The sequence below is a fragment of the Azolla caroliniana genome, unplaced genomic scaffold, assembly GCF_043228905.1.
Source record: "Azolla caroliniana isolate FFs.n. ecotype wild unplaced genomic scaffold, voAzoCaro1.0.p SCAF_1, whole genome shotgun sequence".
Classification (NCBI taxonomy): Eukaryota; Viridiplantae; Streptophyta; class Polypodiopsida; order Salviniales; family Salviniaceae; genus Azolla; species Azolla caroliniana.
The window spans coordinates 32,116,510-32,142,334 of record NW_028230436.1 but is presented as its reverse complement, the minus strand read 5'-3'; the positions used below and the strand labels follow the sequence as shown (position 1 = coordinate 32,142,334).

The window sequence follows — 25,825 nt, the reverse complement described above, 5'->3', positions numbered from 1 at the left end:
TTATAAATTAATTGAATCAATGTATACCACCACAAGCATTCTCGCACGCAGGGCCTGCGATGCACACAGAGTCCATATATTTTGTTGGTAGCTTTCTTGAGGATCATTTCCATAGACTGTCTCCTCTCGGCTTTGATTCGTATGATTGTGGATACATCAAAATTAGATAGGACACAAAGGAGACAACAATGGGTCAAAAGTTTAAGAAGACATTTTAGGTTGAAGAGTTTGAGTCTTGGGGAATGGTTTTGATCTTGTTCTCATTATTGAAACTCTTTCTAAATTTTCTTTCAAGTTGTACATGTTAATAGTTTGCCCTAAAAAAATTTGATGCTATCGTATGGAAATAAAAAGCTCATTATTTCCGACAATTATAGTGGCTTTTATGTTTTCCTACATAGAGTTGTCACATTTTCCATCTTAAATTAAGTTTGATTTGCATTGACAATGGTGCAACCTTAAGAAACAAGATTGACATGATTTGAGTTACTACTAAGGCTTGATACGGTTACCAAGTCTACTCCCCTAATAATTAATGAACATCCACAATAGTATTAATATCATCATGTCATGTATCATACTTCATTCCTTATGTATGTCACCCACTTATAAGTTCTACCTATCCCTAAAGTGTGAACAATATCTTAAATGACTTAGATATTTGGGGCAGTCAAACAGCAACTCCATGCACATATGGTAAAACCTACATTATCAAAGCTCTTATTTCTCCGCTCCATACAATTATGGAAGCCGCTTGAAGAGGACTTTCCAACTTAAATTAACATCAGTACACACTCGGTCGATTTTCAATTAAGAAACATGTTTGTCCTAATTATATAGATGAATACTAGATAAAAGAAACATATGACATGTCTCGAATAAATGGGCGATTGCTAAGTGAAAACATTTATATCTCAATTGATTAGTGCAGGAAATCTACAAGGAGAAAATGGCTCGTAGCTAGTTACTCATTCAATTCAATGCTAGTCTTTAGCCCCTTACCCTATTCTTTGGGAGAGGATGAGGACCAAAAGATAGCCCCACAAGCCCTTTCTACGCAAGAGTTATTGCCCTTTTTTATGCAAGATGTAAACCTTGAGAAGCATTCATTTCATGTCACTAGCTCATTAGGTATTAATCATTCCCAACTTATATAACCAATATAGTTCCCCACAATTTATAATAAGAGTGTGACTGGAAGTCGAAGGAGAGGGGTATCAACGTGGAGATTCTACTCATGGAATCAACAGGGATTCTCTTGTCGGGCGAGAGGTGTTAGTTATTTCTCGTGTAATGGCGGCGCTTTATAAACATGTCGTACTACTTACTACAGATACTTAGTTAGTAGTGCCGATGGGACACGAAATTACTCTGTATGTAGAGAGTCTAGCAAATATATACGATTTTGATTCGGGAGTAGACGACACCGTAAAAAACATTATACATACGATTGATTCTACGAGAAGAATACCAAATACATATATACAATACATACATACAGTACGTATACATACATAATTCTGGGCGGGAAGTGGGCCACGCAGGCCAACAGAGAGCGCGAGCAAGACAGACAGACAGACAGAGAGAGACCCATCATTCTCCTCAATTTCTTCCCCCCTGCTCCTGCTCCTGCTCCTGCTCTCGCAGAAATCGTGGAACACCATCCATACCTCCGCCTCTCTGTTGAATGCAGTGAGGCGAGCTTTGTAATGGAGAGTGGGGGGAATTCTCTGACTGCAGGAGGAGGTGAGGGAAAGAAGCGCGTGGTTTCCTACTTCTACGACCCGGATGTTGGCAACTACTACTACGGCCAAGGACACCCCATGAAACCTCATCGCATCCGGATGGCCCACTCCCTCGTCGTCCACTATGGCCTGCACCACAAGATGGAGATGTTCCGGCCATATCTCGCACACGACGATGATCTCTGCCGCTTCCATGCGGATGATTATATCTCCTTCCTCAGGTCAGTCCTTCTCCAAAGAATTATGCCTTATCTCATCCTCTCTTATAATTTTCTGATTGTTTTTATACCTTCCATACATGTTCTCTCCAAGTCTTCTGCTACCACCTTTCTAAAACAACAGAAAATTGGGATGTTCTTTCAAAAAAATTCAAAATTTTTAGCTAATTTTCCACAAATTTTTATTGGAGTTTTTCTTTATGATAAAATTGGAAGAAATCTCAATAATACTTGATTATAAAAATCGATCAAAGTTTTCCAGAATCCGTTAAAAATAGTAAATTGGAAACAAATAGCAGCTGTTTTTTCCATTTATTGAAGAATACACATCAATATATCTTTCATCAGGTCAGTGTCGCCGGAAACACAACATGATCAGCTCCGTGTGCTCAAGAGGTTCAATGTGGGCGAAGATTGCCCTGTTTTTCATGGATTGTATGCATTTTGTCAAAGCTACGCCGGAGGTTCTTTAGGAAGTGCAGTTAAGCTCAACCATGGACAAACTGACATTGCTATCAACTGGTCTGGTGGCTTGCATCATGCTAAGAAATGTGAGGCTTCAGGGTTTTGCTATGTGAATGACATTGTGTTGGCAATCCTAGAGCTTCTCAAGTATCATGAGGTACGCAATACCCAAACACTTATCTTCCCTCATACGCTCTATTCAATCCTTTCTAAAAAAACAGGGGTCAATGCTTTCGCATTAGCTCTTTTGTTTCTCGAGTTTTATATATGAAGTTTCTGGATAAAGTTTCAATAGTCACTCTACTCCTCGAGTGTCAATACAGGACTCAGATTTCTGAGTGCGAGATTTCATTCGGAGGCTTCTGATCTAGAATAGTGCTTGGCCCTTATAGAAGCTATAGCTACTATAAGCAGAGATTAAGAGTTAATTATTTTGCTCTCTATAAACACAGGTCAAGAGCCTATATACCTATCAATTCTGAAGAGATAATATTCCCATATAGATAAAGGTGCTAATGTTCTCCAAAATTTTGTGTTCCTTGGAGTATATGGTTTTCCCTGGTATTTGCCCTCAGGTCCTCAAATCTTAAATTGATAGAGGCAACTTGGTTTACATATGCTTTAGAGGGAGGCATTATTGCAAGGGTAGAATTCTTCATTCTTTTGGAGGCAGGTATTTATTTAATCTTATAAATGCATCTTTTATGTTAGATTACATGGATTGGGTTGGTTTAGGAAGGATAGCTCTTTATCCCCTAAAGTAGATAATCATGTGGACATTTGACCAATGCATTTCGGAAGCTAAATGCTGAACACAACATTTCTTTGGTCGATGAAGTCATAGATTTAAAATTTGGAAATCATGCAATGTCATAGCTGAATCATATAGCTTTACTTCTTGATTTCTTGGATGTACTTATTCAATAAATAATGCATGCATCATCTCATACAATAACACAAGGTTAGTGATCAACATATTTTCATGACTAGCAGTGATGGATGCGTTTAAATGGGCAAGACCTGGCTTATAAATGATTCGGAATTCCCGGTTGAATTCTCACTTTGTCAGAAGTGAGTTGATCTGCATTAGGTAGCGATACTATTGTGATATTTTTGTTTCGTCAGAGTACTGAGAGAGCAGTAGAGATGGGGATACATAACAATGTTTTGTAATTATACACAGTGATGTTTTGGAATGTTCTCAGTAAATTATTTTTCTTCTAACTTTCAATTTGCCTTTCGCAGAGAGTTCTTTACATTGACATTGACATTCACCATGGTGATGGGGTGGAAGAAGCTTTTTACACGACCGATCGAGTTATGACAGTTTCATTCCACAAATTTGGTGATTATTTCCCTGGTACTGGTGATCTTCGCGATTTGGGCTATGGAAAAGGGAAATATTACTCTGTGAATGTACCTCTAAATGATGGCATAGATGATGATAGTTATCAATCACTATTTAAACCTATAATATCCAAGGTGATGGAGGTGTATCAACCAGGGGCAGTTGTCTTGCAATGTGGAGCAGATTCTCTTTCAGGAGATAGACTTGGATGCTTCAACTTAACAGTAAAGGGGCATGCAGAATGTGTTAGATTTGTACGTTCTTTTAATGTGCCTCTATTACTTTTAGGAGGTGGTGGCTACACAATCAGGAATGTTGCAAGATGTTGGTGCTATGAGGTATCATCTCTGTTTTAATGGAAACTCAGCAATCAGCCAAATTATTGCAATTCTTTTCAATGTCTTTCCGGAATTCTTAATGGTCACTTTCAAATTGCTGCGTGTTTCAGTCCTACAGTTACGTTTCAGTGCTTGAATTCATTTATTATCTGCTAAGCTCTTCATATCTGTGGGAAGCTTGCCTTCAGCGAAATGTGAATGCATTTATTTAGCATATATCCCTTGTCTCCAAATCAATATCTATTAAATTCAGAATATGGTCACTTTGTCGTTTCTATCCGTTATCCATAGAGCCAGTGAATGTGATAGCAGTGATCTCTAAAATAGGATCCAGCAACCAGAACAGAATGACCTAATTGATTGACCAGATTCTGGGGACTTGCAAATCTAGTCCTGGGTCAACAATATTTCATTTAGCTGACAGCTGCGGGCTTACTCTACAAAGAGTCCATTCACATTTCATCTCCTAATTGTGATGCCTGTTTATTGACAAGATTCTGGGCAGCTTGCAAGTTTAGGTCTAAAACAAAGATATCCTGTTTAGCTCACATCTGTGAGCATACTCTGCAAAAGGTTTTGAGTGCATTGACATTTAATGACATTTGTGATGCCTGCTTATTGGCCAGATTTTGGGCAGCTTGCAAATTTATTCTGAGTCAAAGATAATATTTTTGGCAGACAGCCATGAGTTCACTCAGGAAAAGTTTTTGAGTGCATTGTCATTTTGATATATCTACACGTCCCCACTGATCAATTGAGGTTGTGAATTCTATATCCATATTGTAGAAGACAAAACCCAGCTTAGGAACTTCGTTGGAATGTGTTTGGGTGGACAAGTGTGGCATGGCTAATGTCCCTTGTGACATAGAAAAGAACCTCATTTGTGGTAAGATGATCATGACTAGCACAAGGTTACCTGAGGGAGAAAGACCAGTTGGTGTGGTTCCATTTTGTAGAGGAGGAACACTATGGAACACTTGGAAAGTTGAAAATTTTGAGACATTTTCAACGAATCCATCATTTTACAAAATTACCACCTCAGATGATTTTCTAGAATATGATATGCTGAATGGCATCTCAGGGCTCATAAAGTATTGCACATTGAAATTTGTTGTCGAACCGTCTATATATCAGCTTATATTTCCATATACCATGATTGAGGATCATGTGTTGCTGGAAAACAAATATTATGCTAAATGTATTGATGTTTGATTTTGGCAGTAGAACCGATGACCAAAGAAACTTACCTAGATTAAAAGCTTCATCAATTCTGTTGAAATCATAATCTTTCTAATAAATTATTACGATACAGACTTGATCCTTATTTTCTGTGAACTTCATAACTTCGATGGGTTTAATACCATAATCTTCCAAGAACTGATGATAGTGTCCAATACATTTTTATTGGTGCAAGTCGTGAACTACAGACTAGTATTCATGCATGTCTGTCTTCAGATTTTGTTGGCAGTTTGTAGAAGAGTAAATATTATACTCGCAGCTTGTTTTTTGTGTGTTTTATTTTTTGTTCTACTTTATTGTTTGTGTTTTAGCTTTTCTTTAGTCTCATAGTTATTGGGTTGTTTGTGAAAGATATATAGTTTGTGAAGTTTCTTTTCTTTTTTGAGAACCTTAGTATCACATATGCCTCTTATCTTAGAAAGCGTAATAGCTCACTGGTGTAGCTTCATGGTACTGAGAATTTCTCGGAGTCTCAAGTGATTCACCGAAGCGACGAGACCTTGAAACAAGCTTTTTCAAGGTTCTCATACAAAGTCACTTAATGGATAATTGCAGACATAGTCTTGATTTTCGTCTTCTAAATGCTAGTAAGTGCTGGTCTGTTGGATTGATGCCATCCAACTTTGTAGACTACATACAGAACATGAGGTGCCCAAAAATTGAGAGTCTAATGAATCCTATTTCAAACAGAATTGCCCCAAGAGCAATATGCAGGCCATAACCCTCTCCCTAGAATCTGCTAAAAACGTGATTGTAATTGGAAAACTAAGTCGTCAAAGTTTGCCTGATAAGTGTATGGAATAGGATTAATTTGTTGCGGGTCCTAGATTTGTACATATTTACATCCTGTCTCGATTGTCTTGTAATCTTACAGTATGAAGTCTGCTTTATGGTGAGTTGTAGTAGGTTACATGCTTCATAGGATCAAACCAAGAGTTCCATCTTGTGAATATAAGGAGTAAATATAACCCTCAAAAGAAGAGGGAAAAAGGTTGAAACAGGAAAAACATGAGCGTAATCGTCACTAGAGTGCCCAGGTCAACTTTCTTGATGCATAGCTTGTATAAAAGCAAGGTCAACTCTACTCGTATTAGCGGTGCCCATGGTGTGATTGCTTTTACTGGATTCTGCAATGCTTGGTATTGGTTTTGATGTTATAGTAATACACCTCCCACCAGGATACTGAAAAATATACACTTCTTTGCTGAATGTTTGTGTTTCCATGCATCTCTGATTTTTATAATTTAAGAACTGATCTTAATCATAATCTGCTCCTTTTGTGTTGACCTCTTATTTGTGCGGTTTTCCATTTAGACAGGGGTTGCTGTTGGTGTTGATATTGATGATAAAATGCCATACAATGAGTATTTTGAGTACTTCGGTCCTGAATACAACCTTCATATTGCTCCAAGCAGCATGGAAAATCAAAATCAGAAGAGCTACCTAGACTCATTAAGGTTTTCCTACTCATCCCATTTTCTATTCATTTTTTTGTGATGCTTTATCAAATAAGTTTTCTTGTGTGATCAGGGAAAGGCTGCTTGAAAATCTTTCAAAATTACAGCATGTTCCTAGTGTCCAGTTTCAAGAAAGACCACCTGACACAGAACTTCTTGAGGAGGTTGGTCTCTTTCAAATGTTTATAGCTTCTCTCATGCTATATGCAGATTCATGTTTCGTTTGATGCTATGCTGCAAATAATTCATGACTGAAAACGTCATTTTGGGGGTTTTAGAAACTTGTATTTCTAGGACTTCTGAAATATATGGCAATGTGCAATGTGACGTTTTTTAACACAGAGCTTTACTTTATCATAGACAACGGTACTATTTTTTCTCTGAATATATGTTGGATTCATTTTTGCCACATGCAGGTGGAAGAAGCTTACGACTCACGACCAAAGGCGAGGTTATGGGATGGGGAATATTCTGACTCAGAAACTGAGCCTGAAGTTGATGAGAAGGAGCAGCGAAACAGGGACATTGATATTACGCACCAGCTCACTACCCTGCCTTCAAAGTAATTAAGCCTTGTGGGTTAACTTGTCTGTAAATATAACTGCTGCTAGATAGAAAGTATGTTAAGGGGAGGGGGGGATGTGATGAGTTTCATTGGTTGATTTTTTTTCCCGAAAGGACAAAAAAGAGCGTAATATATATGTGTGTGTGTGTAGATAGATAATCACTATTCACAAAATAGACATAAATAAAGAGTCATGTGAACAAAAAGATCATGTAGTGGAGAACAAATATACACAGCAGTCTTCCACATTCCACATAGGGAAACCCATGGTACCATTCATTTGGGTTAGTCAATCTGAGACCCTTTAGAGATCTATGTCTAGACGTTGTTAAATATGTTAATGCAAGGAAAGTCATGATAGACATAGACAGGCCTGTGTTAGTGTGCATCATATTGCTCAAAGAAAAAAGGTCAAAACAAATAAGTACTGTCATCAATTGAAAAAAAGCTCACCTAGAAATGTGAGACAATGAAAAAAGTTCAGCAAATAATTTATCTTATGTTAAGGGACATGAACTTGTTTATTTAATAAATATGTCTTACAGGCGGCATCATGTGAGCCCAGTGGTGATACTAGAACAGGCATCGTCTAAGAAGAAGGTGAAGCAGGAGGAGACAGCTGCAAGCATGGTAACTGGTTATTAAATACACAATCCTTCACTTGTCCCATGGTTTGTTGTTATATAGCTTTTAATCACACATTTTCCCATTTCAAACAGACTGAACAAGAGAATGAAGAGGCTATGAATTCTAACAGTCATTTATAAGAGAAATAAAAGCAGGTAACGCCACGTCCTTCCTGGTGGTGATGTAAGGTAGGTCAAGGATATTAATTCTGGTAGTCTCATTTAAGTACCAGATGGTATGATCTGTTAATAAAGTTGTTATTATTAAATTTGGGATGGCATTATGATGTGTTCAGGTCATACATGACTTGAAGCAGTCAGCAAAATGTGTTATGAATTTGACTAAACAAGTTTAGAGAGAAAATGTACAGTTGTACGGCATGAAGATTGGACTCTCCAAAGAAGGGAAATGAGCAGGTAGCTACATGAATGTTTTGATCGATGATCTGAATGCTACATACCAAACAACTGCAGATCAAATTCGATTCTCTTTTGTTAATTTTGGCGACTGTCCACGAAACATTGATGGATGACTACTACCAGAGAAGTGTTTGCAAATGAAACCAGTCATTACATGGGAATATCAAAGCTTATGAATACCACAATGATTCCAGATAGCATCGCTTGTGCCAATCTATTAAACCATGCACAACTTTATAATCGAGTAATCAAATAAAGCGAGAGCTGCAAAGTAGGATATTGTGGTGTTGATGAAAATGCTAGGTGCACCTATTTGTAGATGTTGTCTCATTGAAACCGGTTGTAGGTTGCTTTTGCTTCACAAATCGTGATTTGGCTTATGTAGTGTTTTCTTGCAAAGTTGATAAAGAAAATTGAGGTAGCTTTCTCAGAACTAGTGTTCATACTGTTTGAAACTAGAGTTTTGCACTCATAACATTGGAGTTTAATGGTCAAAATATGTGCATCACATAAGAGCATGTTTTAAAGTATCTTTGTAGAGGGCAGTTTACCAACATGACTTGCCCCTAGTTAGCCATAATTACAGCACTAATACATAATATTTATATATAAGCACAGACGTATTTAATATGCAAGCATTTTCAGTGTGTATATATATATGCCTATTACATAGGAAATACTGAGTGTGATGCCATATTCGTTTGTTACCTAAATTCATGTAATGCCTATTGTGACATTCACTTATTGGATAAACTCATGTGGTGCCTATTGTGACAATTACGAGGGCACAAAAACCTGGCCCAAATTTGTGGAATGTACTTTGTGACATTCTCTTATTCCTCAATGCTGGATGAGCAAAGGATATCCTAAAGGCTGACATGGGGATTTTATATATTCTTGATCATGAAATTAAACTCAAGGGTATAATATTATAATCTGTAGTTACAGAATGTTTTAGTGGTTTATAATACAATTGTACTAGAATGACAACATTCATGTTAGATCAAAAACTTGGTAGCATACACTAGTTATAATAATGGTGGTCACTGGTAACAATTCAAATGCATACAGATTGATTAGTGTTAAGCATTTCTATTATTCCGAACAATACAATATAGCACAGCATATGGACCTTGAAAAGTGAACTAGAGCAACAATATTTATGCTGTATGATGAACTTAGCAATATACACTAGTCATAATAGTAATAATAATTGTACATTGAATTATGATTAAGTTAAATGTTAAGAAAATCTAAAATATATGGGTACATCTTCCATCAAGAAACCTTATAGATTAGCACATTAAATCACCATTCCAGTCTTCCCAAAAGGGACAAGGGGCTAAATAAAAAGCTTGGGACAAGTATTTTATAGAAAATTTGGAAGTAGAATGCAATATGATGGTAGAGCAAAAGATGAAAGATGCATCCTCCGTTGGTAGAACTTTTGGGTTGTGGATAATACAAGAAACCTTGTTAACATGTAGAAGCTTTACAAGCCACAAGTGGGAGGTGCTTTGATAACAATTTCTCACCTTTGGTATAACTATGATATTAGTGATGGAAGAGGCCTTGTTGGCATTTTGTTGAAATGTCCGTTGCTTGACTGGTGAGGGGAGGGCACAACAATGAGATGGGGTTGGTATTTTCAAAATAATACTGTTACAGATATGTCAATATGTATGCTTTGATCTGAACTCGTTCAAAATGCCAACAAAACTTCAAAAAGAGGATACTCTCCAAAACAAACAGATTCTCTTTACTCGATATTTCTTACGAGGAGAGACTTGTAGGCTATATGCTTCAATCTTTTCTGTACAATGTACACATTCTTCTCCAAAGCTTTGTACGTACATCATGGAGCGTTTTTTGGATTCTTGAATGAGCTTGTTGCTTTGACTTGTTGAGTTAAGTTGTTGATTTCACGCTCTAATGACTTTATCTTGTCCTCTTGCTTTTTAAATTTACTGATTTCTCGTTCTAATGACTTTATCTTCGTATCTTGTTGGTGAACCAATAGGGAGAGATTTCCCACATCCACCGCTTCTGTCCTTTCACTGATAGACAATGCCTGCATGAGAAATCACACATTCCCTCTCTCTCTCTCTCTCTCTCTCTAAAGAGGAAGTTAATGCACATGGAAGCTTTTGATAAATAAGGTGGTAATATAAGTGAAAACTAAGGAACCATAATTTTCTTCGGCCAGATCATCCTACCCCTCCTCAAAATGGTGACGTTGCAGATGCATTTTACTGATGCTCAGAAATTCAAAAATGGACTACTCCAATGGCTAAAGATTGACTGCTAAGAATTAGGTAAGTAATTAAGTATGGGTTAATTAGTGCCTAATTATGTGATTAAGTTAAGTGGAAGATTATGTGATGTGTGTGTATGTGTATGTGTGTGTGTGTGTGTGTGTGTGTGTGTGTGTGTGTGTGTGTGTGTGAGAGAGAGAGAGAGAGAGAGAGAGAGAGAGAGATACTTATGAACAACACAAGATGGGGGATGAGTAAGTATATTAAATTAGCTTCAACATCATCAAATACAAAAATACCCACAATGAGGTATATATACATCTCATGTGCAAAGGTGCACATGTGTGAGTAGAATATAGGTACTAATGTGTAAGTCCTATATTAAATGTACTTAGGAGTGGAGGCTCTAGAATATCTCACTTAAGTACAAGGTCCTATTTAAGGCGTTATAGTCAACACTTTTAACTAGATTCTATCTAGGTAACTACGAAGTTATATGGTTGACTAACTAACTAAACTAAGTTGAGCTTGATCTCTCAACATGGACATATACATAAAAAAATCATGCAATAGCACAAAATATTTCTTAATATTGGCATAGTAACTGGATCAAGACATGATACAAAGGATGGAACAGAATCAGCTCACCAACTATCGCAGGGGATCTTTTATGCTAAACTTCTATGATGTTCTGCTGGACATCAACTCAGTGAATGAGCTGAAAAGCATAGATGGCAAACTTCTATTTGTTTACAGATAGTAATGGAGGAGAGTAGTCTTAAAGAAAAACCACTGTACCATTTTATAGATTTCATGAAGTTGTTCTACACAATCCCAAGAGTAGAGTTACAGGAAATTTGGAAGCTTTCGGGGTACCAACATGCATGTAACCAGCAAGTATGATGCAGATTGAAAATAAACGGAGGCTTTTCTTGAGAGTTCATGAACACCATTAAAGCAAAACAAGGATGCCCACAGTTAAGGACAACAATTATACTGTTTTGTAGATTTCAAGAAGGAAATCTACATAATCCCAAGGGTAAAGTTATGGGAAAGCATGGAAACTTTTGGAATACCAACATGCATGAAACCAGAAAGTAAGATGCAGATTAAAGACAAACAAAGGCTTTTCTAGAAATTTTGTGAACTCCATGGAGACTAAAACAATGAAGACCACCATAGGATACTCTACCTGGTCTATGCATAGGTCAACTAGAAGATTCCATCCAAGGAGACTTAGGAGAACATGAGGAATAAAGAGCCATTGGATTTTTCAGAGGATTTCTTCTGATTATCCAGATGATGTTGTACTTCTCACATATTCTCAACTGAGACAGCAAAAGCTTTTAGAAATAGATCATACTTTCTATGACCTTAATGACCTACCGATCGACATGGCTAACACTGAAGTTGTTGTAAGCACTGTCTAATCTGAGAGTCATCAACCTGTGGTGTACTATGAGCAGGAGGCCATTGAAGTGGTTTATTGCTTCGAATACTTCCAAATCGGGATACCTAATCAATACGCTTAGAACAGCGACTAATTACAAGAACAGAGGCCAGCACTGCCCAATACTATGAATTTGAGAGTATGCACCACTTATGCACAAACCTAAAGATGGTGTTAGAGCATATTGTGCTCGTGGTGCAACCCTGCTTTATGGAACTGAATTTGGTGGAGAAATATTTAAGAAATCTCAGGGATTGAATTAGAGAAAACAAAAAAGAGATATCTATGCTGCCATATAGGGGGTAAGCACAAAATACCATACTTCATAATACTTCTAGAAACTATAAGAAGGCCATTTAAGTTTATAACCTTCAAAGGGTTTACAGCTACATGCTGAAAGCAAGGAAAACTTCTCGAAATCACCTCCCCAAGGTCACATGGAAAATTGGATGCATATCACAGAAAAACCACTTAAAGTGAAGTCCTCAAGCAATATATTTTAGTTGATGTCTACTTCCCATCCATGGTTAAAGACACATGTCTCCCAAACGAAATGTTTATTTCATCAACTTCCCAAAATATTCAACAGGTTGCTCATTTCCAATAGCATAGTCAAAATTTCAATTGAAATCCATCAGTATCCATTGCAATTCATTGACCAGAATAATTCCAAGAAACTATCAACAGAATATATCTCCAGCTCTAACAAATGTTTACAGGTAGGATGAAACATATACAATATAAAAATGATACTAAAGAATTTGAATAAACTCCTTCTTACCTTTTCAATCAATAGCATTCGCTGGCCTAAATTTGAGACCACAGACTCTTGCTTTTGTGAACTCTCGAACAAATACATGAGATGCACACTCACATTGGTGATGGAATGTTCTTCAATCATTCCTTGTGGTAAATTGTTAGTGCAGCCAAGGTTAAAGAAGGGGCACTTAACGAGTTTCATGGGGCATGTGGTGCCGCAATGCATCTCCATCATGCTTCTCATCACCATAGCATCACATGCTTGTATACATGGCATGAGTTTGAAGCCACATATGGCATCGTGATCTAGGCAATGTAACGCTGAGAAGACATGGCCACAGCCGGTATTTTCACATATCACAGGTCTCAGAGGACATACAACTTTGTGTCGAGCAAGCTCCTCTTGTGAGTCAAATCTAAAGCAGCAAAATAATTTCTCCGACGAGACAGCGACGCCTCGAAGAATCTTCTCCGCGAGCAGCCTCCTCTCTTCATATCTCCATCGATCGAGATGTTGTAGCTCTTGTGAGAATTGTCGGATTCGGTAGTATTTATCAGTCATAACATTGCTAGAGACCCTGCTAAGAAACTTGGTTTTTGACTGCACGAACTGGTCAAGGAGATGTTTGGCTCGGTGGTAAGGAGAGGGACCATGAGAGAGGGGATCAGGCATGTTATAGATGCTTTGATCCGAAACATATTGGACAAGCTCCGACTTTGTATCATCGACAACGGAGAGAAGGGACGTGAAGAGATTTGCATAGGTTTTCTCGATGCAGGCCATGGCGAGGGTTTGAAGGAGGTAGTCGGCAATCTTGGCGGTCTCTTCCACGTCATGGTAAGTGCAGGAGCAGGGGGAAGAGGAGGTTTCCATGGCTCCTTCTTCCTGGGCGAGATATGTTGTACACGATGGATGGATGGATGGACACACATGAGAAGTCTTACTTACTTTAAGTTTTGGTGTGTCCATCCATATATGTATGTATGTATGACCATGAGAGAGGGGATCGGGCATGTTATAGATGCTTTGATCCGAAACATATTGGACTATTTATCCAACAAATCCCTCTCATGGTCCCTCAATCTATCCAACAAATCCCTCTCCAAGACTTTTTACCCATGAATGACGAAACATTACCCACTACACTCACACATATGAAATCATCATACAAGAGGCCCTGATCGTGTACCACGTAACGTTTTGCCTCAACCGATGGCTCCTCAACCAATGGCTCCTCCACCTGATGCATCATGAGGTTACTTCTCTCTTTTGTCGATCCCCTTGTGGTTTTAATGTATATATAAAAATGCGGCACATGTTCTTTTAGGTAAATCTTCGACTGTGCACAACCCTAAAGCAAAGGCTCGTTGCCTTACTAATGGAACCTTGAGTGTCTGCTACTTTCTCAGCAAACTCATCTGTATCTTTTTGAGATTGTGACGATGATAGCTTCAACGAGCTTGATCATCTTTTGTGGCCTTTGAAAGAGTATAACCCAAACAGGATCACGTAAATACAATGAAAGCACTATCTCTCTTTATTGTCCTTTCCTTTTGTGCTAGTTGGCTCCATATTTCTTCGCCTCCTACCTAGTATGGACAAGACTCAAGAGAACATAGGTATCCATTCACATCCTTTTAAGTAATCACCTTAATGATCCCTACGTGATTGTTTAATGCCACTTGAACTCATAGAAGGAAGAGTATCATATCCAAAGTGTTTTCGTCCAAAAGCTTTTTTAGAGATTTCCATCCCAAAATAAGGTGTATCATAATACCCAAATTCGAGATGATAGCAACAATCAAATATATGGTTTGCAATGTGGGATAAAATATTTGGTGTCTATGGTCCATGGTCCATCCACAAGCAAAACCAAATAGTGTATTCACTTATCTCCTTAACATGGATGATTACTTATTTAAAACCCCACACCTCTACAATTTTCCTATTGAGAAGGTTATATCCCTTTTATTATGCTCGCAAAGAGCAAGTGCCTAAGCAGATGGTCCATGATTCTAACTCTTCAAAGTCCGTGTAAATTCATCCATCATCATGTCCACGCATACATATATAAACATGTCGAGATAAAATTCACAAGAATCGAAACCGTTAGAGTGCACAAACAGGTATAAACACAAAATTCCAAGATAAGAATCATTATCCAAAGAAAGTCGAAATTTGGAGGAGAATGTTGAGGGGTAAATATATATAGGAAATGTTTGGAGAGAATGAAGAAGAAAGAGAGAAGACGATCGGGGTTTTAGGTTTTAAGGGTACTGAACTGAGGAGGGGTATCGTTTGGAATTTGTATAAATGCTGCTGCTCCTACTCTGTCCTTCTGTGACTGAAGACAAAACAAACCCTTCTTCCTCACTTCTCTGAAGAATCCATGGCGATGCTTCAAATGCTACGTCGTGCTTCTTCTTCGTCTGCCTCTGCGTATGGCCGTCTCTCACGAGCACGTGTGTTATCTGAGACTTTTCCGCCTCAACAGATCCCTCTAAATTTCGGTTATACCTACCAACCGTTACCTCTTCTTCAGCTGAAGCGTTGTTTTGCATCCCCCTCTGGTGGAGACATGGAGCTCCTTCGCATCCTAAAAGAAGAGATCGAGCACGAAAAGAAAGTAGATAAAGCCTCTGAGGTTAGTTTATACCCGCTCAGTATTATGAAGATGTTTCCTTTTTCTTTATTTATTTCTTCTTTCCTATCTGTTAGGTTTCCATGTAACCTGCAATACTCATCGGACAGTTTTATTAGTCTTTTAGCTTTTTATCATTACTTCCCATAATATCAGGTTTTTTAAAAGGATTTTTATTATGTGAGATTTCCATGACACCTTGAATATTCAGTAGATGGTTTGATTAGTTTTTTACCGTCTGTAATTACGTATGAGATTAAATGGTACCTCACATGAGAGCCATTCATACACATTTGAGTGGATCCAATATATCATACTTGGTTAATAAGCATGCTGCTTGATCATATCCCTCAAAATGGTAAAGAAATCACAAGCTACAATGTCAGACAGCTTTTGCTAATCCAGCTCAATATGGTTGATACTTGCCATTAACAGGGATATGTTATTCCCGTGAAAATTTTCTTTTTGGGGAAAGTTTTAAGGATTTTTCCTGCCACTCAGATATGACGTAGTGCCCGCATAATTCGAAATAGTAATGAAGCCTTTCTAACAGATCACTTGATCTCATAATTTGAAAAATAACTAAACACTGCAAGTGATTTGTTGTACTCTATTTCTATGAGATATAAAATACCATTATTCGAATGCAGATGGAATCCAAAGTGCCGCCTGAGTCATTTACCATAGATGACAAGGCTGGTGCTCAAGAGGTGTTTTTACACAGGAAGTATAACAATGAAGATATCAAGGTCTCATGTTTGTTCAAGGTGCAACCATATCCTGAACCCCCAGAAGAAGGGGATGAATCAGAAGGTGCTCCATCACAGTTAGTTGATATGACTGTTAAAATATCTAAAGGAGGGGATGATCCATATTTAGAGATAAGATGTGTTACATATGGAGAAGAACCAGTTATAGATCATGTTATGTACAAGGAAGTGGCAACAGGGGTTAAAGACCTTGCATATGAAGGACCGCAATTTGAGTAAGTTTCCATTTTCATTTCTTTGTTTTAGTCGCATAATATTAAGTAAATACGCTTGTTTTACTCTCCAAATAAATATTCGTATTTGTATCCTCAACTATTTGCATTGATTAATGTACTGGTTTTTAGGGATCTGGATAGTAATGTTCAGAAAGGATTTAACAAGTTTTTGAAGACACGTGGGATTGATGGTAAATTCGGCTCATTTATCTTAACTTACATGTATCACAAGGAACAGCGAGAGTATTCAAGATGGCTTAGGAATGTCCAGAGCTTTATCTCCAAGTAACACATTTTTTTTCCGAGGAAGCTCTTCTGATTTCTTTTTGAGACTTTTTCCCTTCTAAGGGGACTAGATTATTTTGAAAAATCGTCAACTGTTGATCATTGTACACCATCATACCCGCTTGATAATTAAGAAGTAAATGTTCTTTGAACTATTACTCATGATGTACATGGGTTTCTTACAAATGAATGAACAAGTTTGAATGAGAAAGTCAATGCTGCTTGACATATAATTGCAACAACCAGAATGAAGAGACCTCTAATACACTTTTATCTACCTTTGTGTTTGATTCTCACTCTGCTATTTAGATGCATAGTAGAACCATCAAAATTCAGTAAATTTATGTTTACAAGGTTACTGATATGAACTTTATGCTTTGTTAGCAGAGTTTGTAATTACAGAGAGTAAGCTCTACTTTTACACTGAGTTTTACACAAATGAGTACATATTTATTGAACATGATGATTAATTTACTAATATCTGACCGCACCTAATCTCTCTTACCCCCACTTACCTGAATACTCCATGGCAGCCAGGTAATCTAATCATCCACCCTCTTCCCCCCAATAACTAAAATCCCTGCACTTAACACCATTCTTCAGCTAATTGCATGCATCGCAGGAAGGACATCCTTTGCTCATCCCCATACTAATCCCATCTTTGGAAATTGGAAAGCCAATTATTCAAATTTCCATTGTGGTCATCTCACATTGCATTAATCTGAGCTGTCTCTTCTCATTCATTCATATATGGCATATTTGCCTCGCAATGGCAAGACCAGAAAGTATCATCGACAAAAGCAATAATTGTACTTACCTAAGCTTTTAATAGGAATAGATATTAGTGATCATGTAGTATCGTGATAAGGCTTGAATGATCTCTACACGTCATCATTTTGATCATATGAAATGATCGATCCTTTTGAAAATCGACGGTAAATCTAATGTATCCTTTGTAGCAACCATAAGTATCTGGTTCCAATTCTCAAGAAAATATGTTCATGATTTTCGTTCAGCATAATTCAACTTCATAATTTCCTCAACAATGTTTATTAGTTTGAGATGTTGCATTTAAACTTGGGAAAGAAAGCATTTACTTCTGATTTTAGTATGAGATCATGGACAATGATCTCAAAGAGGAGAAATATTTACGTTGGAAAGGTCAAGGCCCGAATTTACCATGGAAACAAACATCATGGCTTCATAACAAATCGGAGACCAGCTATGAGAACAATAACACCAAATGGGCAATATAATAGCGGCACTGCTGAAGTTCCAAGTTATTTAGCATACAGATTTCCACCTTGGGACTATCATTACTAGAACTAGATCAAAGAAAAGAAAAGAAATAAAGAAATGGAAGAATGAATGAAGTGTTTGATGAGCTGCAGCAAGACAGAGACCATAGATGATGATTGATCCCCAGGTCCACTGGCTCAGACATGGGATGGGGTCCTATCCTCTCTCATAAGGGCTGGCAAGTTTGAGTGGTAGGATTCCACAGCGCGGGCAGCAAGAATCGGCGGTTGTTCGCCCCAATTGCATTGTAGCTTACCCCGGAGTCTTTGTCTTGCAGGAGCTGCCCGGGGTAGCCTGCATAGCTGCCCTTGCCATAGATCCCCTGGCAGGAGCTCCCAGCCTCCAGCGGCGCACTGGCATCCCCCTCGAAGTATCCGGTCTCGAACGGGTTCGTCACCGTCCCGGCCAGCAGCAGTGCTAGATTGATGATCATTCCATCCGTTGCTGCCTCCCCATTGGGAGGTGACAGGGCCGGACGCGGTGGCCCGAACTGAGGCACGGCATATGGCCAGGCGCACAGCCCAGGGCATTGCGTGGCCGGATTCCCGACCCACAGAAAAGGCACCCGGGCCCCGCCCACGGTGGCAGTGCTGCTGTGCGTGCCGCACGAGTTCATGCAGAAGTCCTCCACCAGCACATCCTGGGCAGTGAAGATGGCATAGATGGCGGCGTTGGCAGGAGAAGGGTTTGGGAGGAAGCCTTGGGTGGAGATGGATTTGGAGACGAGGATGGCGAGGTCAGAATCGGCCAGCTTTCTGCCCATCAAAGAGCAGGAAGGGTCAGACGCGACGGTGCCGAGATTGAAAGAGGAGGCGGCAGGGGTCTGTGAGGAGTCTCTATAGAGGCTGGCAATGTTCGTCCACCAGGAGGAGACGGACGGGGATTGGGTGGCACTGGCACCGGCACTGCCCGAGAAGGAGGCCACGAAGTCCGTGATGGCGGCTCGTTGGGCCGGGGAGAAGGTCCCGTACCACAGGATGTGGACGTGGATGCTACTTTGGGTGAGGAGATCGCCCCCGTGATAGGTTAGTGTGGGCGAGGCCGTGGGCACCAGAAACATCATCTGGGCATTGGCATCGACCCGGCTAAAGTTGTAGGGACGGATTACACCGCCCAAGGCCGCTACTTTGTGGATGAGGAGAATGCTAATGACCCCGAATACCGACAAACACACCCGTAGTTGAAGAAGGATTGCCATGTTTTCTTGGCTAACAATGTGCTTTGGAGTCAAGATGTGTGCATGTAATGCCAATGTCCTATCTATGGCTCTAAAGAATCTATGCACACATACACTTAGGAACCCTTCTTCTTCTTGGCTTTAGGTTATATAGGTGGGGGATGGGGCGAGTTCTTTCTTTCTCTTGTGGTGTGTTTGTGTGTTTGTATGTGTGTCGGGTTTTAATGGTTTGGTGCGACTCTGTTTGTTTCTTTTGGGTCGATCCATTCGTTGCTCATTTCACGCCTTTTTTCGCGGAAGTGTTTCATCCAGCTCATTGCCTCGCCGTCTCATGTCAACATCATGGCAACAATGCCATATTTGATTATGCTAGAGCGATTTCTTTAATACTTGATTGTGTGCCCTAATAGGCTCGTCCCTTGCCCCCTCAACATCTAGCATCCAAGCTGTTCATCCCCTTGTCCCCAAGTGTTTTTTATTCCTTCCTTACATGCATCAAGATATATATGCATGAAGATTCGCATTCCCACGCTCGTATTTTAAAAGTTGCATCGGTTGATGCACTATCGCTTTTTGACCTTTTTGGAGCGGAACACTGTCTTTCCCAACTTTAACATCTCAAAATTTGACGAGCTAGCAATATACTAAAGAATCTAAGCATCTCGTCACATGCTTACAACTCTATAAGTAAACACAACTAAGCAAATTGAAAAGCGACATTTCTTCTGCCCACAATGTTCTTGACACGCACAAAACAATGTGGGGGTTCAAAAGGTGAAATCAATCTTTGTCTCTCTAATGTGAAAAGGTCTTCATTGATTGATGGTATGTAATTGGCAAGCACATTTTTACTATATCCTTCCAATGTTGCACATGCATCACATCACAAATTTCTCCCTTAAGAAACCACAAATGTAATTAACATTTAAAAAAGATGGAACAAACTTACCTATGGTGAACCATGTCATGTATGAGAATGAATATAATGAAGAAGAATAAAGTAATAAAAAGACTTTATAAAAAGGCGGTGATCCTTTGACTTCTTTCGAGTTTCTCAAAAAGTTTTCTTTAGTCTCATCCTCGGATTACTTAATCATTCAAGTTAGTTATCTCATATGAGTCTTCACTCTTTTGCCACTTTTGTATGCCATATTTTGCATCTCTCATAGGTTTCAATATATTCCCTCTTTCCAATTGACGCAATTTAATTATTCACTTTTCTACTTTGTAGGTAACCATTCACATTTCATCCACGACATACATCTATTCCATGTACATTATTCATACAAGGCACCATTTCTACATTACCACTTGGTGTCTTATGCCTACACTAATACAAAATGGTTGGTTATGATATTCTATTCTTTCTTCCTCCATTTGGTGTATAGGAATGATATGCCCAAGGTGTCTTTGGGTGGTATTGTGTGTGTATTTTGCACTTTTACACCATTTGTCTTCTAAAATAGGCACTCACACTCTTTTGTTTGGGTCTTCATAGTGATTTCTGAAGTTCCATTCCATTCGCATATTTATTGTAGGGGCCTCCATGTAGGCATTTTTTTAATGATCTCTCCATTAACCACACATTTTCTTACAATGATTGAGCATCAATTACATTATTTTGTTCAAAACCTAGACCTCCTTGAAAGAGTGAAATTGTCCCCAAATTTTAGATTTCTAGAGCAAGTTTGAAGCTTCATGCCAACTTCAAGGTTCGTGATACATTTCTTCCTTTTGAGACCAAGTATCATGTACATGGAAGTATTGCTTCAATACTTATCATTGAAATGCCCATGTTGAATGTCCTTGCACAACGTAAGTCCTTAATTCTTTCATGTGTTGGAAGTGGTGAATTCCATACATAGGTTTCTAATGTCAATCGTTTGAATAAAACTAGACGTGAAGTGATCTTCACCCAATCATTGGCAAAAATATCAACGATCTATAGTTTAAAACCGCACATTGCAATGATTACAAATTGTGGACATTGTTGTCATTTCATCTATAATAAAGTAAGCCTTCTAAGGTTACACTCAACTTGTATTAATATGGGTTGTAGATGATTCAAAATATGAAATACAAAAGGTGATGTATTTAAGAACCATGTTTGGAAATTGGCTCCATAGGGATTTTTGAAAAACATCAAGCTCGTTGATGACAACATGAAACTCTTTGCCATGGAAGATGGTGATGCCTCATCAACATGGCCAAATGATTGACCTCAAGCTTGTGTTGCCACTTGCTTAGATATGGGGTAATCTACACAAATATTGTGACAAGGATTGTTTGATTCCATCTTACAGATACTCTTGGTGTGGCGTTGGTACTAAATGGTGTCTAATATTTTGTAGTACGATTTTGTGTAATTGCCCTTCAAAAAGTTAATACTCTCCAAAGATACCATCTCTTAAGACAAGAAATTGCTTTGTTTGGGTGTCACACATGATGGGACATTGCTAGAAATGATTTGAAATACATGCAAAGACCTCACAAAAAGGGGGAACTCTTATCAAATGTCAAACATGATTCTTCAAGGATTTTCAGAGCTATGCTGAGCCTATTTGATGTAAGAATAACCAACAAAACTTCATGAAGAATCTTAACTCAAATTAGAGCATTAAGACTTAACAATGATCATATAAAGTTGATGATGACTTGACCACTAGACAAGAATATATCTTGACAAAATAAATGAGATTAGGAGAATCAAATCTTGATATTTGGCCGTGAGCTCAACTGCTCACTTGGAACAACTCATATTGTCTGGGATTTAAATATCACGTGAGTGTACATGAGAGACTCCCAAAGTTTGAATATGCTTCGAAAGATGGAACTAGAAGGAATACATGACCTTCCCAAGAAATGTTTAACAAGAAAAGTATTAAGAGATGGGAACGACGTTCAGAAACTAAGAGCTCAAAAAGACATTTATAGCAAAATTTAAATTACCATATTGAAGGCACATGCATACATTTATGAATATCCGCGATGGTTGAGTAAGAGCATAGCAACCCCTCATCATCCTTGCCTTCGGCTTTCAGATGATAAATAAATTTCGTGCTTCCCATCAGCATTTTGTCTATGTTCTATTCTTAAGGAGTTTGTAATGATGATAACTGGGAGTCGCAAACGCTTGGAAAGCTGCATCTACAGGGTCCATTTCGAACCTATCAAAAACTAAATCAAGCTGTTCATATCCAGGATAATAATAATTTCCAAAATGATAAGAAACTACAGGAATCCTCAATTTACCTTGACTAGCCTACCGTTAATTAAAAAGAAGAAGATGTATTTCCATAAAATAGAGAGCCCAAACACTTTACAGTTATGAAAATGGAGCACTAACCTTGCGGAACGTAAAAGAAACTCGTCTTTGCTTCCTTTGCACGTTCCTTTCACCAATAATGTCGACCTGCAAGGAGCATTACCTTATCGGATTTAGAACACAAGAGATACAAACTATGCATCCTAACATAATAAAAACTAATAAGTTTGATCAAAAGAGATTAAAACTCAGATTTATAGTTAGTTCTTCTAAATTGCAGAGCAATAAACATGAGAGCAAAGTAACTTTGTAAAGGTTACCATAGTTGCATGAAACAATGCTTTATTCCAAGGCACAAAATGGAACTTTGGTAGTTGTTCTTTTAGTTTCCTTTCCCTTTAACTGGGTTTCCAGCTTCTTATTTTCTATGTAATTCCTTTAAAACTGTGCTTTGGTGGCCATTGCACCTAAAACTTACCCACAGGCTCCAAGAATTAAGCATCATGGCCTTGATCTGCTTGGCGACAGTAATTAGAAGGAAAAGAGGATGATGCGATGCAAATTGAGATCAACCTCCATACTCGAGGTTGTTAAAGAGGGTATTGCTCCTATAAATAGGAACTCAAATCATAAAGTTTTTAATCTGTTATTCAGATGCATCATTGTCATTTTGTTGAGGAGTGACGTTTGTTTATTTTTCGGCCTTGTATTCAAGTTCAATCAGAACTTTTTCAAATAAACTTAATCTAGATGTGCTTCTTCGAACATAGCTGTATTTAATCTCATGAGTATATTGTTATACCTACATAAAACATACAAACACATCAATATCTCTGAAGGAGGGGAAGCACATGAAAACAGATGTGGATGACATAACTTGATCACCAATCACAATTAGTCTTAAGAAAACAGTCATCATAATGTGCCCACTCTATGGGAACTCGAGGTAAGTGGAGATAGATTTCTAAAAATGTAGAATGCAGTGATGCCCCATTCTTTTAACAAGTAGCAATCATCAGCCCTACTATAAATGAATAGATTAAATATAAAGTATTCCACAAATGCATGCATTATACAGCACAATCAAAATAACCGTATAGAAACAAAATCAAACAACATGATGAAGGCAGGTATCAAAACCTTGTGGTGGGGAATGTAATGATGCCACATATACCGTGCTTCGCCAAGAAGCACCAACAGTGATCTTTCTGGAAGGAATATGGATCTCCGTTGGAAAAGGCACCTTCCACTTGCCTCATCTACATGATGATCTGCTTCAGCGGAGGAACTACCATTCAGACAAGTCTTTCTCTTGAATTTCTCATCCACTGAAGGAAGAGAATTTGGAAGAATATCGTACTTCCGGAACTCCATGATACACGTTCCGGCTAATGAGAGTGAGATGATGGCCCCTTCAAAAGCAGAGTGTGTATCAATATGAGGAGACAGCCCCACACCTAATGGATATTCATTAACCTGTGCTTGTATCACCATAAGTCTTGAGCATCAAACAACCGTCATTAAAAATATACCCAGATTTCATCCTGGCTAGTATGCAACTTTATAACAACTTACTGTGAGCTGATCTAAAGGCAATGAAGCCTCTGTTGCATTCGCCAATGGAGGCAAAGCCGATATCCTCGCAATGACAGAGGAGGTGAAATCTGGCAGCTTACCCATGCTTTCATTAACATCAACATTCCTTGTCTGTGAAGTGAAAAATAACCCAGATTCACAAACAAACAGAAAGGGAGTACGGCTACATCATTTGTGAAGACAACAAGTAGTACATGGGCTCTCATCACCTTATACTGAAACTCATAACCATAGTGTTGCACTCTCCTCTTTGAGAGATGCTGCCAGGGTCTTTCATCAACAGCACGAAGAAGCTCCTATCAACTCCAAACAGTGAGCTTCTTGCACTTCCCAGCCAATGAAACAAACGTTATGGGTTTCTAAGATTGTGTACAAATAAACAAACTAACCTGTTCATCTTCCTCTGTGATGAAATCTTGGTATAAAAAAAGGCCAGGTATGCCAGTATGAGCTGCTGAAAGAGAAACACACGGGTGCAATTTGGCCTACAAATTTAGTTATGGTCATATCATGTTGTTTATGGGTAACATCAAAACTAGTTATGCAAATCAAAGAAGAAGAAGAAGAATGTCTAACTGACCTTGTCGACGGGGTTAGGGCGGGCCATCGAGTACTGGATGTGGAGGATGCGGTTCCCAAGGGAGGGACAAGGGAGGGTGTTAAGTGTGGCAAGGGCTGATTCGGCATCGGCGGCACGATCGAATGACACGATGACACGGCAGCCAGAGGCATCGGCAAGACAGACATCAGAGATAGGGCCGAAGGAGAAGAAGGCATCACGGATCTGCGAGAGAGGAAGGCCGAGGGCAGGCCCACAATTGGCTACGAAGAGATGGGGAGTGGTGCTGCCCCTGCTGGGCTTCGCAAATCCCACCATCTCTCTCCTCTAACAAAGTAAAGAGCGAGCTATATAGCTCAATACATACATGGTAATCAGTCAGTAACAGAGCACCACCACCACCACCACCATAGTAATAATAATAATCCATGCTCGCTCACCTCAATCCAATGCCAATTGTTGAATGTCTGTTCCTCTTCTTCCCTCACTCTTTAAGTTTTTAACTCATTGGAGGGGCCACACAATCATTATACATACATAACATACAGCACCATGGAACTCTTCTACATGAATAGTGCCAAAAGCCCATTCGGATCTAATCTAAGAACATTGGCTCACATCACTCCCGATCACGGCTCCGATGTACTTCCGAGTTCGTTCCATCCATTACGAAATTCTATCTTTGTTATTTTTTGGTGTTTGGCTATATCCATGTTCAATCCACATCCATACACACGCACACATGCTTGGAAGTACCTTGGGGATGCTCAAGACTTGTGGCTATGTACATCCCAAAGATAAAGAACAATATAATAACAAACGATAAGTCTATAGGTATGCATTAAGTACATGAGTGGCACATGTGAAATACAAGTGAACCAAACAAATTCTCTCTCTAGACTATTCTTGGTGTCAATGAAACAAAATGCTCTACCTTGCTCCTTCCATGGAGAATTACAATCTGGCGAAGCATATATATACCAATAACAAAAGAAAAAGGTCGCCCTTATTGCTTTTATGGTATCGTCTTCAATGTTTTATCATTTTTTCCCTAAATATTTCAACTTATGACTTGTAAAGTAACAAAAGCACCACATTGGCTTTATCAAGGTATTAGTAAAGGTCACAAAAA

General features: G+C 38.7%; 5 protein-coding genes across 8 annotated transcripts; 2 read left to right on the top strand and 3 right to left on the bottom strand.

Annotated features, from left to right (window-relative positions):
* The first annotated feature begins 1,652 nt into the window (after nt 1–1,652).
* On the top strand, nt 1,653–8,801 carry HD1 (histone deacetylase 1). The gene is made up of 9 exons (XM_087333399.1): nt 1,653–1,966; nt 2,312–2,585; nt 3,674–4,114; nt 6,668–6,810; nt 6,884–6,974; nt 7,227–7,372; nt 7,921–8,005; nt 8,095–8,190; nt 8,298–8,801. The coding sequence occupies exons 1-8, from the start codon at nt 1,710–1,712 to the stop codon at nt 8,140–8,142; spliced, it is 1,485 nt and encodes a 494-aa protein (XP_087189525.1). The 5' UTR covers nt 1,653–1,709; the 3' UTR covers nt 8,143–8,190; nt 8,298–8,801.
* An 898-nt stretch (nt 8,802–9,699) lies between these two features.
* LOC147869808 (TRAF-like superfamily protein) lies at nt 9,700–13,794 on the bottom strand. The gene is made up of 2 exons (XM_087333380.1): nt 12,908–13,794; nt 9,700–10,492 (listed from the first exon to the last, which is right to left on the bottom strand). Exons 1-2 carry the CDS (start codon nt 13,757–13,759, stop codon nt 10,277–10,279), a joined length of 1,068 nt encoding a protein of 355 aa, XP_087189506.1. The 5' UTR covers nt 13,760–13,794; the 3' UTR covers nt 9,700–10,276.
* A 1,427-nt stretch (nt 13,795–15,221) lies between these two features.
* Nucleotides 15,222–16,955, top strand: LOC147869807 (uncharacterized protein At2g39795, mitochondrial-like). Its single transcript, XM_087333370.1, has 3 exons — nt 15,222–15,530; nt 16,178–16,512; nt 16,642–16,955. Exons 1-3 carry the CDS (start codon nt 15,276–15,278, stop codon nt 16,799–16,801), a joined length of 750 nt encoding a protein of 249 aa, XP_087189496.1. The 5' UTR covers nt 15,222–15,275; the 3' UTR covers nt 16,802–16,955.
* An 863-nt stretch (nt 16,956–17,818) lies between these two features.
* LOC147869806 (protein PHOSPHATE-INDUCED 1 homolog) lies at nt 17,819–19,473 on the bottom strand. The gene has a single exon (XM_087333361.1). It carries the CDS (start codon nt 19,292–19,294, stop codon nt 18,263–18,265), a length of 1,032 nt encoding a protein of 343 aa, XP_087189487.1. The 5' UTR covers nt 19,295–19,473; the 3' UTR covers nt 17,819–18,262.
* A 2,700-nt stretch (nt 19,474–22,173) lies between these two features.
* Nucleotides 22,174–25,034, bottom strand: TRM9 (RNA-binding (RRM/RBD/RNP motifs) family protein). 4 transcript variants are annotated; one of them, XM_087333343.1, is made up of 7 exons: nt 24,715–25,034; nt 24,524–24,619; nt 24,344–24,430; nt 24,114–24,245; nt 23,679–24,014; nt 22,620–22,685; nt 22,174–22,450 (listed from the first exon to the last, which is right to left on the bottom strand). In XM_087333343.1, the coding sequence occupies exons 1-7, from the start codon at nt 25,009–25,011 to the stop codon at nt 22,421–22,423; spliced, it is 1,044 nt and encodes a 347-aa protein (XP_087189469.1). In that variant the 5' UTR covers nt 25,012–25,034; the 3' UTR covers nt 22,174–22,420. The 4 variants fall into 4 exon arrangements, 3 of the variants coding, with proteins under 3 accessions (XP_087189469.1, XP_087189464.1, XP_087189475.1); XM_087333338.1 differs by having other exon boundaries at nt 22,174–22,440; XR_015531297.1 differs by lacking the exon at nt 22,174–22,450 and adding an exon at nt 23,017–23,146.
* Nucleotides 25,035–25,825: the final 791 nt, after the last annotated feature.

Coding starts and splice junctions, on each gene's coding strand:
- LOC147869808 (XM_087333380.1), bottom strand. CDS start 13,759: ATGGAAACCTCCTCTTCCCCCTGCTCCTGCACTTACCATGACGTGGAA. Junction 10,493..12,907: donor GAATGCTATTGATTGAAAAG/GTAAGAAGGAGT, acceptor TTTCTCATGCAG/GCATTGTCTATCAGTGAAAG.
- TRM9 (XM_087333338.1), bottom strand. CDS start 25,011: ATGGTGGGATTTGCGAAGCCCAGCAGGGGCAGCACCACTCCCCATCTC. Junction 24,620..24,714: donor GCCCTAACCCCGTCGACAAG/GTCAGTTAGACA, acceptor CTAAATTTGTAG/GCCAAATTGCACCCGTGTGT. Junction 22,441..22,619: donor TTTCTTTTACGTTCCGCAAG/GTTAGTGCTCCA, acceptor AGTTTTTGATAG/GTTCGAAATGGACCCTGTAG.
- HD1 (XM_087333399.1), top strand. CDS start 1,710: ATGGAGAGTGGGGGGAATTCTCTGACTGCAGGAGGAGGTGAGGGAAAG. Junction 6,811..6,883: donor AGCTACCTAGACTCATTAAG/GTTTTCCTACTC, acceptor TTGTGTGATCAG/GGAAAGGCTGCTTGAAAATC. Junction 8,006..8,094: donor AGGAGACAGCTGCAAGCATG/GTAACTGGTTAT, acceptor CATTTCAAACAG/ACTGAACAAGAGAATGAAGA.
- LOC147869806 (XM_087333361.1), bottom strand. CDS start 19,294: ATGGCAATCCTTCTTCAACTACGGGTGTGTTTGTCGGTATTCGGGGTC.
- LOC147869807 (XM_087333370.1), top strand. CDS start 15,276: ATGGCGATGCTTCAAATGCTACGTCGTGCTTCTTCTTCGTCTGCCTCT. Junction 15,531..16,177: donor AAGTAGATAAAGCCTCTGAG/GTTAGTTTATAC, acceptor ATTCGAATGCAG/ATGGAATCCAAAGTGCCGCC. Junction 16,513..16,641: donor TATGAAGGACCGCAATTTGA/GTAAGTTTCCAT, acceptor ACTGGTTTTTAG/GGATCTGGATAGTAATGTTC.